Here is a 13,305-nt window from a genome sequence, read left to right on the forward strand (position 1 = left end):
GGTGGCAAGGTGAGGTGCCCCGCAGCCCTGATCTAGAGCCAGTGAACCTTTATTTAAAGAAACTTCCTACCCACCATCGTGTTTCAAAGAAATGCAGATGTGTGGCAGGATATTTTCACATGTCAGACTCAAGTTCTTGGTGGCCACATGATCAGTTCTGGTCTTTCCTAGGCGTGTCTGAGGAGAGGCGCTGGCCACACTGGCGGTCCCTGCTCGGGACGCTGGGTAGGGGCTCCGGGCTGAGGCTGCTGGGTAAGGAGCAGCACCAGCTCGTGGTCTTGGGCCTCCCACCTGCAGTCCAAGGTCTCGGGCCTCCCACCTGCAGCCCAAGCTGAGAGTGCAGAAAAGGCAGCGCCTCTCTCAGCTCAGGGGGTGAGATGACCTACTTGGGGCTGGTGACAGCGGCCTTCTGGTTAAAGACACTGAGAACAGAGGATGTGGTCTGAGCACTCCGAGAGGCAGAGCGCACTTCAGCTTGGCTGGAGAGGAGAAAGAAGGAGGGCAGGCACCAGTGTGTGAACGGGACTGTCCTCCAGGGGGAGGGAGTCTTAAGACAATCACAGCAACAGCAGGGCACCCGCCGCGTGCCAAGGAAGGACGACCTCAGCCTATGAATGCGCCTGCCCAGTCCCCACGACACTAAGCCAACGGCATTATTACTACCCCATGTTACCAAAGAGGAAACTGAGGCCCAGAAAGGCCAGAAACCTGTCCCAGGACACGCAGCTAGGCAGGTCTGGAATCCTGGTCTCAGTCTGGGCTCCAACTCCAGGGGAGCCCTGATCAGCCGAGGACCAGAGCTGCCCTGGGGAATGGCTGCTTCCTTCCCCTGTGGGCAGACTCTGGGTTGACTGGCCTCTGGAGGAGGGTGGGTGAGCAGGGGCTGGTTCCGCAGACCTGCCCTGGCAGGACGCTGACCTAGCACTGGAGATGCAGCGGCAACAGGCTGCCTGCTCCTCAGGAGTAACCAACACAGATGCCAACGGGGCCAAACCGAGCGGGAGGGAGGACTCAGAGCAACAGGGAGTGGGTTTCAGAAGGTGGCCCAAGGAAAGCCCCTGGGTGCAGAGAGAGTCGAGTCTTCAGGCGGAGGGCAAGCCACGCAAAGACCCCTGCAGGAGCATGCCTGGGCATCTGGGGAAGGAAAAGAGGGTTCTGGCTCCACCACAGTGAGCAAAGGGGACGAGGCCACACAGGGCCTGTGGGCAAGGGGCAAGCTGACCAGGGGCGGCTGCAGGAGGCCCTCCCCACCAAGAAACAGAGAAAAGCCTCTAGAGGGTCTCCCAGGGAGCCAAAAGGCAGGGGGTGCCCAGAAACCATCCAGAGGCATTTCCAGGGAGCCAGGCTGGGGCGTAAAGCCCCTGAATAAAGCAGGGTGAAGCTTGCCACCCAGGAATGAGCTCGGCAATTGTTTCCACTTCACACATGGTATCCTCCAAGAGCTCACTCCTCAGTCAACGCCCAGAAAACCACCCAGGAGCCTTGGACGCCATCTTGAGAGCACTATTTGATTTCAAGTAGCTATCTCTGCATCATTGAAATTTCACATAAGATAGAGGAAATGACTTAGTGCCTGACCTCATAATTGAACTTGAAGATGTTTTTGCTAAAATCCATTCCCTGACAAGCTCTGCTGTTCAGAGTGACAGTTCTCAAAGAGGTTAGAAAGGAGTTTGGAAACTTCTCTCTCCCCAGCCCCCCACAGGTGCCAAACTTTTCGTTTCACTGTGAAGGGAGGAGACGCAGCGTGACAGTTCTGCAAACACACCCGCTCTCCAGGAAGGTACCGTGTGAGTGAGAAGCCTCCGCTGAGCTCTGCTTCCTGAGCTCCGGCCTGGCCCTGGCGCCTCTTCCCTCCGCACCTTGGCTGCTGCGGTGCTGGGACCCAGACCCACCCTGGAAGATGACCAGCAACAAAGGCTGGGAGGGGTCCTCGGGGAGCAGAAAACACATGCAGCTGAGCACTGCTGGGTGGGGAAGTGGGACCCCCAGTCACAGAAGGAGTTTGGCGAGATCCCTGCTGGTCCCCAGCTCCGGGCCAACGTCCTCCAGCTGCTCATCTGCCGCAGCCTCTTGTCACCCTCTCTTTTCCTTCTGCGACAGCCCTACTGTCCTGAGCAGCTCCTCTGCTGAGCCCTGTCCAGCCTGCCCTGCAGATCCCCCCACAGGGCAAGCACAGAGCAGCAACCCCACAGCCTCGGGGTCCCAGATGTCTGTCCTCTCTGCCCTTCGGCTCGTTCCATAAGCCCCCGGCACCCTGACTCCAATCATCACCTTCACTGCCTCATGGAGTCCTCAGATTGGCCTCTGCCCTCCGAGACCAAGTCTTCAGCACAGTTTAAGTCCTCTCTCTCCCAGAGATTCCACGAACCCGACTCCTGACTTTAGCTCCTGCACCCCAGCCTCCCCTAATACAGGTCATGTTCTAGAAGAACACAGTACCTCCTCCCTGCCCTCCTCCACTGCAACTGCCCGACTCTACTGCCCCTGAGGGCATAACAGACAACCCAGTGGGACAAGGACAATTCTGTGTACCCTCTCTAGGCACACACTGAGCCCTCTCTGCAACTGAAGAAACTCCCTGTGCTTTTCCTCAACATGGATCTTACACTCTCTGCATTTCCACTCCCTAAACCTGCTACTCTCTGAGAGGACCCGCCGCTGCCTTCTCTAAGACTGTACAGCCCTCCAGGAGGCAGGCCCTGAGCCCCTCAGCACCGGCTTCCCAGCCTGGACTGCCTCAGGGGACCAGGCCCCTCTTCCTTTCCAGGCCAAGCTCTCCACTGTGGGTGTCCCTGTGCCCCTCCTGCACCCGCGCCACCGCAGACCCCACTTGTGTCAAGACCCATGTCTCCCGTCAACCTGACTGTCCCCTCCAGGGCGTGGACGCTGTCTGACCAGAAAAGGGCAACTTGCCTTTCTTGACCTTCTTCTTCTGACTTGGGTACCTTGGTCTTCTCAGAGTCTCTGCTAAGAGACTCTTCTCAGAGTCTCCACTTTGAATGGCACCAGCTTCCTGGGGCTCTGCCAAGCCTGCCTTCTTGGGCACCAAGCCTGGCTCCTGGCAGGGTCTGTGCTCGTCCTCCCTAACCAGCCCAATTACTTTACAAATTCATCAATTAGCCACCTTCCTCAGCCCCCACCTTACAAATCCAATGCTGGCTTGCTGGGAGGTGAGACTGTCCTACCTATTACACAGTTAGAATTTAAAGCATTTGGCTATTTTAAGTTGCCTGTATTTATTCTAAGTTCTTAGAAGCATCTATTCACCTCAAGAAGATTAATTAACTTTTCAATCATCTCACTGGTTATAATCGTAACTCTCATACATCGAATACACTTTCTGTCATTGGGGAAATAAAAGATTGGTTTTATTAGTATACTAACATTTCACTCCAGTGCAACGCAGTGGGAAGGACAATTTATATTGGTAAAAAAATATAAAGCATTCAACGTCATTAAATCAATTGCATTTTATTGCTTTCAAATAGAATTAATTATCTGAAAAATATTAAAACTGGAATTGTAGGCTTGTCAACTTGGCCATAAACTGGCAGTAGGACTATGGTGGCCGAGACTCAAGACCTCACTGCATCTCTGTCTCAAGTCAGTGGCACCAACAAGGGGCTGGACTGAAAGCTCACTGCAAACAAGACCCCTTTTTTGCTCATGCTGTATATGTAGCCCCAGTGCTTAGAACAGAGCATTCAGTAGACATCACACGGATTAACTGATAAACACATAAAAAGGATGTCAGGAAGAAACATCCATTGAGCAAACTCCAAAGGACCAGGACCCTCTTTCTCTTCCATGTCTATGAACGTTACCAATCAAAATGCAGCACTCTTGAGAATGGATCTGCTCTGCATGCTTACTTAGAAAAATGAAACTCTAATCCCAGCTCCGGCACGGCTTGTCTTGGCTTGAATCCCACACCTGTCCGTGACCTACAGAACGGGGATGTGGCAATGGGCATCTGGTGGCGGTCCAGGATTATCACCTGCATGGAGGCACCTTGGCTGTCCAGTATGCTTTCACACAGAGACACCTGCATGGATCTGTCTTTCGGGGATGTCCCGTGCAAGGAGAGATGAGGGCCAGCAGGCAGCATCCCTACCACCCAGAGATCCACACAGAGCCGCCTCACCTGTCTGTATTTTCTAAATATTTTCAAGAAAGCTCTTATTTGAGAAAAAGATCAGTGGCTAAAAATAAAGCTAGAAATCCACTGTTGTACAATAAACCCAAAGAGGTGATGAGGGAAGAATCTACCATTTACTGAGTGCTATGTGCTGGGTAATTTTCACACATTATTAATTCCATCTAACCCTCATCACATCTTGATGAGATAAAGAATAAGTATCCCTTTTTAGGGAATTGAAAACTGAGGCTCAGACAAGGGAAATCTCATAACCAGCAAGACATAACCATGACATGATTTCAAATCCATCAGTTCTGCAAGGCAGCCATCTCTATGTCTCTGTCATCTCTCAGCCTCTCTTTCTGAGTCCCTTCCTTCTTCCCCCTTACATCTGAAGCCAGCTGTCAGTCATGTATAGTCATGAGTCATCTCCTTACTATTCAGAGTGAGTGAACCTTCGTGAACTTGCTTCATGCTGGTATTTATTCATTAGAGTCATTTACAGAGCACCTAATAGATGCCTGGGACCAGACAGGGTCCCAAGGATGCAGAACATCAAGTCCTGCCAGTATCGTCAAGGGTCTCACTGCCCAGGGGAGAGAGAAACAGAAACCAATGAACTGGTTTAAAACTGATGCTATCTTCCAAGAGCAGAGTGGGGACAGGACGTGGGGCAATAGAGGAACAACAGCTCTCTTCTCACTGTCAGTATTTAACGATGTCTATTATTGACGTGCTTTCTGGTCCCGCTGGGTAGTCCTGTTGCCTCTGACATTATTCATGCTCCCAGGAGAAAAGAGCTGGGTACCACAATGTACCCATGTCCACTGCGGCAGTCCTGGATGGAGGCAGCCATTCCATGAGGTAAGGCACACTGGGACGCATCAGGTTTCTTTCTTTCCATTATCCCTGAATAATAATTCAACTTGAAATACATTTAGACACTTTTAAAAATCTAACTCTGAAAAGAAATTCTATGCCTTGCCTTCCCCCTTAGATGTTTCTGTCCTGGCCAAACCAGAGAGATAATGCTCCCTCACCGCCTGCCTTGCACTCCCCAGGCCCACTGGTGCCTCCAATTGAAATGGAACATGAGCAACGGCCCTACCTTGCTCTTATTTCCTAATCCAATAAACAGACTGCTGGATCTCCAATGACAGGGGCCAGACAGGTTAATATCTATGCATGAAGGTAAAAATCTCTGCCTCATCCCTTTGGAGAATCTCAAACCTCCCTTTCCATCTGAATCTTCATTTTCCCTGAGCAATCCAACTTCCGTGCCCCCTCCCCCTTCAAAGACTCCCGTCTTTCAGAATCTAAACAGTAAAGACAATTATCATGGCAGTAAGCCACCGAGGAGAGCAGAAGGCAAGCTGCAGAACAAAAGCCAGGAAACCCAGACACACGCTCAAAGAGCCCCTGCAAAGCCGAGCAAAGGAGACGCGTCCGCGAGGCAGCACAGATACGCCACCAAATGCTGTCCAAGGGCACAAATGACTCCCGCTCTGGAAATTCATTTGAAGGAAATAATTTAAATGAAGAAAAGTGCAATGTGCTATGTGACAGCAGAAAAGGCATGGCTGAGTAAATTACAGGCCATTAACAATGATCATTATGAAGCCACAGTCACAGCACGAAACACGTTACCGAGATATTAAGTTAAAAATAACACCACTGGATACGCAATATGTCGGCCATATGTAAAAAAGTCTGTCTGCATAATGACAGTGGGATCCGGGGTAATGTTCTAAAATGCTGCGAGATGCTACAATATCCTCTGAATAATAAAAAGAAATCGAGAGGAAAACAGGTGATGAGTCATGGCCTGACAATTGTCACTGTGTGATACAACGTCCCCTTTGCAGGGACAATGACAGGTGGTTAAATGTGAGTACAGAGGCCAGGTTTAGCTCTTTTATCCTGGGATATTATTAATGTCGACCTCTCCAGAAATTAATCTCACTGGCAAATTATACCCTGATCTCACCTGGTTGCCAACAGGTAATTCATAAATATTGAAGGATGCCAAGAAATGGAACTGGAGAGTGCAGCAGGTATGTGTGAGGGGGAGGGCTGAGGCCAGGGGGGCCTTGGAGAGGGTCACGACCAGTCACAGTGTCACCATGTGGGTATCTGTGTCCTTGGTGTCTCAGCGCGGGCCCAAGGTTAGGGGAACCAGAAGCATGCTCATTTAAATCCAGCAAGTGTGGAAATCCTTCCCAAGCCAGCATGCCCAGGTCCCTGTATGCCCCTGTCCACGGGGTGGTGCCACAGGAGGTCTCCTGAAGTGTCAGCTGCACTTCCACCTCCACAACTAGCCCAGGGCTGGGCCGAGGGGAAGGTGGATGGTTTCATATGTGTCTGTTGTTTGTTGTCATAAAATATACATGACACAAAATGGATCATCTTAACCCCTTTCAAGTGTGGAGTCTGTGGCACTAAGTATGGTCCCAGTGATTTGCAACCGTTGCCATTTCACCCTTCCCACGTGAAACACTGTACACTCAGTTCCCAACCCCACTGCCAGCCCCTGGCAGCCACAGTCCACTTCTGACTCCATGCATCCCACTACGCTGGGTCCTCATGGAAGAGGAATCGCATAGCTGTTGCTTTTGGTGACTCACTGACTGAACCTAGCACAAGGACCCCGAGGTCCATCCACATGTAGCGTGTGTTAGCATTCCCCCCTCTCTAAGCTGAACACAGCTCCCTGGAGGCACATGCCATGGGATGGGGGCTCTCAGGGGCTGCTCCACTAGGAAGTACCATCAAGTCACACTCATACTGCCCCAGCTCGACCCCACACTCAATTCTGGGAAATGGCTTTGCATCTCACTTGGGCCTCAGGCCAGGTCACCCTCACTGGTACTATTTCTGGAGTGTTCCTTCACTTGGGAAGCTGTCAAGGCTTCTGGCCCTTCTTCTCAGAGTGTGAATGGTTCATACCCTCCAGCCCAGGACAGCTCACTGCTTGTCCAGAGTTCCCACCTGGGCCTGTGCTTGTGCACCTTTCTGGATCCTGCCATGGATTCAAGATGGCAGCCACTTGTCTAAAGGCTTTGTTTGGACTGCACTTTTGCCTACTCTATCCTACCTTCCAAGTGGATCCTGCTCTCTGCTCTTGTATGTAGGAAGGTGTCTTTCTAGGAGATGGACCTTTGATCCAGTCCACATTTCAATTTTCTTTTTTTGTATTACCCATTGCCAGATATCTTGCTCCAGCCTCCCATCTGTCGAAACCCTCCAACACTAGACTGAGGACACAGAGCCCCAAAAGCACAGATGCAGGCCACTTACAGCCAGAGTGAGTTCCGTCCCTGCGTGATGACCCCCGTGAACCTGGTCAGGCGCCTGGCGTCCACTTCAATCCACTGATGAAGGTCATTCCTACCTGCGCACCATGCACCGTCGTAAAAATCATTTTCATTAATGCCTGCCTGGAAAGAAAAGAAGGGTGTGTTTCAGAAAGACCTGAACTGAAGAATAGTAAGACAAACATTTTCCTGAGGCTGAGAGGAGGAAGGTGAGATAGGAGAAAATTATCAAGGGGATAAAGGAAAACAGCGATTGTGCCCTCAAATCCTCTTTCTAAGTCACAAAAGGGAGTTGCTCAGTACTGACAAGTTGGAACTATCTCAATGTGGTATGTCCTCTTCTTGCCCAGTGTGAAAGATGAAATTTAATGAGTTCTCCTATTACTCATTCATCCAACACACAAAAAATGTCTCCCACACCCCAGCCCACACACGCCAGGTGCTGGGGAATCAAAGGTGAATCATTCCATCTCAAAATTTCACCATCCAGGCAGGAAGGAAGACGTTATGAAAACATAAATCAGAACCTAGCTGGGCAAGTGCTATTCCAGGAATATGGACAACCTCCTATGAAGCTTAAGGGTAGCACAACAAATCTCAGGAGACCACACAGAAAGCCCCAAGGTGAGGGGGTACTTGAGCTGGGTGCTGAGCTGGGTGCTGAGGTTGTTTACCGAGTGAAAATCTGTCTGGTAGTGTCTGACTTATTTGATGTGCTCAGTATCTGTTACTATTATTACCAAAAAATCTTTGGCTCTGAATTTCCAAGGCAGGTGAAGTTTCTGCTCTGAAAATTTCCCAGCAGCATTACCATTAGAAGAGATGAGACCTTGACCAAAATAGATAGATAGATAGATAGATAGATAGATAGATAGATAGATAGATAAGGACATTGAAGCCAAAAGAAGCATCCTGGTTTACCAGACCATTCTGCATTGACTCTGCTTCTCCATGGCTATTTCTCAAAGACCTAATGAATGAGAAGTCTGGACAGAGAATGGCAGGCCAGCTCACGCTCCCTGCCTCGACTCCAATTCTGCACACAGCCTGACTTTTAATGGGCATCAGGAAGGTGCAGTTCACCTTACAGTGACATCACGGCCAAGGGTTCCTGCGATCCAACAGAAGCTTTGTATCAGGACCACCCTGCAGTCTGCGCAGTCCCAGGCCACCCTGACACCCACCTCCGTGAACTCTGAGGGCAAATGCTGGAGTACAAACACAGCACTGACGCTTCACATGAGGGCAGAAGCTGCTTGTCAACAGAAACCCGCACTCTCCATAACCAGATGGCCTTGGAGACGTCCGTGAGGACCCCGAGGGGCTGCAGGTTCTGCCTTCGAGAACCATCAGAGAAAGGCTGCTCTTATCACATGTGTGTCACAAATGCTCCCGCGTGCTGGTGACATGCTAATTCTTAGGAAGTGGTGGGGCCTCTACTCAGCACAGCATCTCAGCTCCCAGCCCGTCAGCCAGCAAGGAGGCCCAGAATCCAGCCGGAGGGCTGTAATTATGCCCCTGCTTCCTTTCTGCACTGGAAGGTAATTACCCTGCTAATGACAGAGATTTGCAACACATTAATGACCTACAATATCACAACTCAGCTCCTCTCACGAAGCCCTAACATGCACTTACAGTTTGTTGTGACTCCCCTTTCCTCATCAACCACAGGCGAGACTGCAGTTTAGAATGGTCCCATTCATTTAGCAAAGCAAACCTTCACTATGCCTCTGCCATACGTCAATTATTGGTCCAGGGAACAGGGACATAAAAGTGAACAATGTGTGCAGCCCTGTCCTCTGGTTGGCAGATGAATTAGTCTACCCATACTGCCATCTTCAAATTAGCCATCACACAGAGCTCTGGCTCTGAGGTCCCACTACCCGGCCGGCCAGGAATCCTAACTTGGCCACTTAAATGCAGACTCAGGCACTGGGCCCCAACTTGAGCCTTGGTTTCTCCCTCTGTCAGTATGGAAGCAATGATCATTTTTCCCTGAGGATGTTGGTTGTGTTTACAACTGTGTCTGGCACATAGGGTGAGCTCAGAGTTTGTACTCCATAAACATTACTTATCAAAATATTTAAAGCAGTGTAATTCAGTTAGCCCTGGAAAAATGTGGAAATGTGGATGGTTTATGAATTTTCTCAAGTTTCACAAAATTCCAGGGAATTATGCAACTAATTCCAGTTAACTTCTGCCATATTTTCTACAACTTCAAACACCCAGAACAGAAGTATACAGAACTTGAAGAAAAAGGAGACCCATAACATTAAAGTCCTTCATAGGAGTCCAATGCTGCCCCTCTGGGGTGTTTGGAAATGTCTGGAATCATTTTTGACTGTCCCTACTGGGAGTGGGGGTGTCCCTGCCTCCACTGGGTAGAAGCCAGGGATGCTTGTTGGACATTCCACAGTCACATCCTACAGTGCACAGGAAAACTGCCACCGTGCTAAACAGCCTGGCCTAAATGTCCGGGAGGCCAAGGTTGTATAATCCTGGCCTAAGGCAAAGTCAACTAGCACAGAGCCGCCCTGTGGCTTCAGATGTTTACTATATGGAATCCCAGAAGCCTGGATGGAAGAGCTATCCTCAGCTATTAAATCAACATCTACTGAACAGGATTTGCAATTAAATTTAAGGTTCCTGGTTTGCTAGCTAGGAGATTTTGCCTCCGCTGCCAATTTCAGTTCTTTCTGAAGACACCAGTCAATTAAATGCAGTTCAGTGTCAGGGGAATGGAGAGCCCTGCCTGAAGATGACTCATTGCAAGATGACAGCCACCTCTGCAAAATCAATTACTGAACTTAAAGGACAAGCACCTGGGAGAATTTAGTGAAAGAGGAGGTACCAGCCTCAGAGATGTCACCAAATTGTGCCACACTGCAACATGCAATATTTATAAGATGCCTCTGAGGAACCAGAAAGAGAGCACATTTGTCCCTTTCTGGTTAATAATACAGGGAAATACTTGAAAAATTTAGGAGAAATTTTAATTGAGAGTTGTTGAAATAAAAGGTTTGATTCTTAAATGTATGATTTAACACTGTAATATTCATTCTACTATAGCAGCAAATTAACTGAGGATTAATGTAATTTTCTCAAGGTGATGAAGTTATGTGCATCATTTCTTTACCTTAAAGAATTAATGCACCTAACAGAGTAAGTTTTATGTAAGATAAATGTGGCAGTCACTAAGACTATAACAAAGAGAAAACCTGACATTATCTATTTAAGATCAACCAAATAGAATTTCTCCGCTTCAAGAGGATGGAGGAAATATCTTATTTTTTTTTCCGTGTTCTTTTCTCGAGTTTCCTCCCAAAGAAAAAATGATATAGAAATAGAACCTCAAACTCTGGCAAAAAATAGAAGGCATTTATAATCCCTAAATTACAGTACATGAATATCTGAGGTCAAATGGAAGAATCCTGGATGACTCCAGAAGAGAAGGAATGCAAACCTCTAAGCAGCACATGGAGAAGCAAGCCACCTAAACTTTAGAAAAGTTCAGAACTTACATTTCAAGGTGTCTTTTGAAGGTGACCTGGGACTGAAACAGGGGATTGCTCTCTAATGCATGTAAGAAAACAATTAGAGCCCTACATCCTTACCCTCACTCCACAAAGAATTTAAATTCTTTTTTAATTTTTCTAATAAAAAGCAAACCAAAGAGCCTCTGGATTTGGGTGTACTAGGCACAGAGGAAGGCAGGGAATCTGTGAGGGTCTCAGGGGTTATCAGTAAAATGAGAGTAAAATGCACCAGCTCCCTCCCTCAACTCAGCTAGAAAACTATGCAGTCATGCTTATAACAAAAATAAACAAACAAACAAACAAAAATATGACAGAGGATAGAAGAAAACGTCAGATAAACTGTACTTCATGTCTCCAGAAAGAACATCTTGCCTACCTAAAACAAGAACAGAGAAAGAAAAAGCAATGAACAAGAAGGGGTCTTGGAAATTAGGATTGGAAAGGTTAAAATTTTTAAAAGCCATAAAGAGAAAATTGGAAAAATCTCACAAAAAAGTAAGCACAGAAATAGACAATAGGAAAGAAAGAAAAGCAGTGAGAAAAAATCAAGAAGAATCTTGGGTGGGTGGGGAATGTGCCAAATAAAAAACTATAAGATCATTTCCCATATCTGAAAGGTTTAAGTCTCCAAAATGCTAACAAAAGAACACAGCATGTCATTATGAAACTTCAAAATATCAGAAATAAAGGGAAGATTTTAAAAGCTACCAAAGAAGAAACAAGTAGCAAAGCAAATACATATAAAACTAAAGAGGAATAAAGTTAGTACCAGAATTCCCAACAGCAGCATCTGAAGCTGCAAGATTAGAGAGACCAGGCCTTCAAAATTCTGAATACTCAAAAAGATTTTTCACCCTAGAATTTTATGCTCAGCAAAACCAATCAGTTGTGATAGTAAAATAGATTCATGCACCACTTCCATGAAGCTACTCAAAGATGCACTCCACAAAAATAAGGCAGAAAACAAGAAAGAGGAATCAATGGGATCCAGAAATCAAGAGCTTCAACATAGGAGAGTTCTCAGAATGATGGTGAAGGAAGTCCCAAGGCAGTAGCTATCTATGCAGAAGACCCAAGAGGAATCTGCTCAGAATGCAGCAGGCAAGGGCTCCTCAGGAGATGCCTACAGAAACATAAAAAATAAAAGCAGAACTAAAAATTGTTCTGAACAGGTTTGACCTTATAGAAAATTATATTGCCAGGTGTTTTACAGGACCCAGTCATTATAAAGGTATGGAGAGATTTTTTTTAAAAAAATCAAGGTAGTCCTAGGAAAACAAAATGTCTAGAAATATGAAATGACTTTTTCTAGGCTCAAAAGTATGATACTTCTTGATTAAGTTAAAAAAAAGTCATATTTATACTGTTATAATAATAAATACCTTGAATGTGGATCTACCCAAATACTAAGATAGAATTTGATTGGCAGCATTAAAGAGGGGCAAGAGAATGATTAAAAAATGAACTGACAGCCTTATTCTGCATGGTAAGAATCCAAAAGACATAGTCAAAAATTCACAAATGATTACATGTCACTCTGTTCATATTATTTCAAAATAAAGATAAAATTTCCCAAAGAAATAAAAAGTTTAAAGCAGTTGTCCCATCCACAGAGCTTGAGGACCGTCACTGGTGGTGTGGAATGGGGACCGCATTGGACAGGGGCTCAGTTTTTTGTTTTAATTATTTCAACACTCGGATTTCTTTAACTACTTTCTAACAAAACTGATAAACAAACTTTTTTATTTCAAAAAGTAAAACGAAGGGATATATAGCTATCCAGAGTGGCAGGCAGGAAGCCTTTTGTTTTTCTTTGATGTTCCAGGTGTCTACAGAGAACCTACTACGTGCTAGGCATTACTCAAAGTGTTTTGCTGTATTGTCTGTACAGAAAATGTACATTCCCAAATCCTCTGCTTCAGTGAAGCCATTGGTCTGCCCTGTTCCTGTCTCATTTTCATGAGAAGCAATGCAAAAACATCTGGAAGCAAATTAAAAAGTCATATCCAAGTGAATGTAACTATTTAGCAATTCTAAGATAATTGACTTACAGCTGCTACTCTGCAGACGTAGCCCAGGGCTATCCAGACAGAGAATGAAATGATCCTTATTTTAAAATATTTTTGAGAAAAAAAAATTTTAGAAGCAATGGCTGAAACTTTACAGGTTACTAACAAGCTACCACTTTTGGGGACAGGGTTACTTAAAAGTGTTAGATGTGACATCTGATTAGTACAGTTAAGTAACTAATCTGCCATCAAATGGCCATAATGCCATCTGAATGTCTGCCTTCCATAAATCTCTGTGATAAATT

The 13,305-nt window shown here is 46.7% G+C and overlaps 1 protein-coding gene across 1 annotated transcript in view; it reads right to left on the bottom strand.

The window, feature by feature from the left end:
- The window catches only part of Cpxm2 (carboxypeptidase X, M14 family member 2), a 96,904-nt gene that overhangs the window by 51,453 nt on the left and 32,146 nt on the right, over nt 1–13,305 (bottom strand). Inside the window, exon 4 of the mRNA XM_046448854.2 lies at nt 7,439–7,578. Within this exon, the coding sequence (XP_046304810.1) occupies nt 7,439–7,578 (140 nt within the window). The remainder of the gene's footprint in view (nt 1–7,438; nt 7,579–13,305) is intronic.

The sequence above is a fragment of the Marmota monax genome, unplaced genomic scaffold, assembly GCF_021218885.2.
Source record: "Marmota monax isolate L192 unplaced genomic scaffold, Marmota_monax_Labrador192_F-V1.1 WCK01_AAM20220418_F8-fsc00076, whole genome shotgun sequence".
In the NCBI taxonomy this organism is placed as follows: Eukaryota; Metazoa; Chordata; class Mammalia; order Rodentia; family Sciuridae; genus Marmota; species Marmota monax.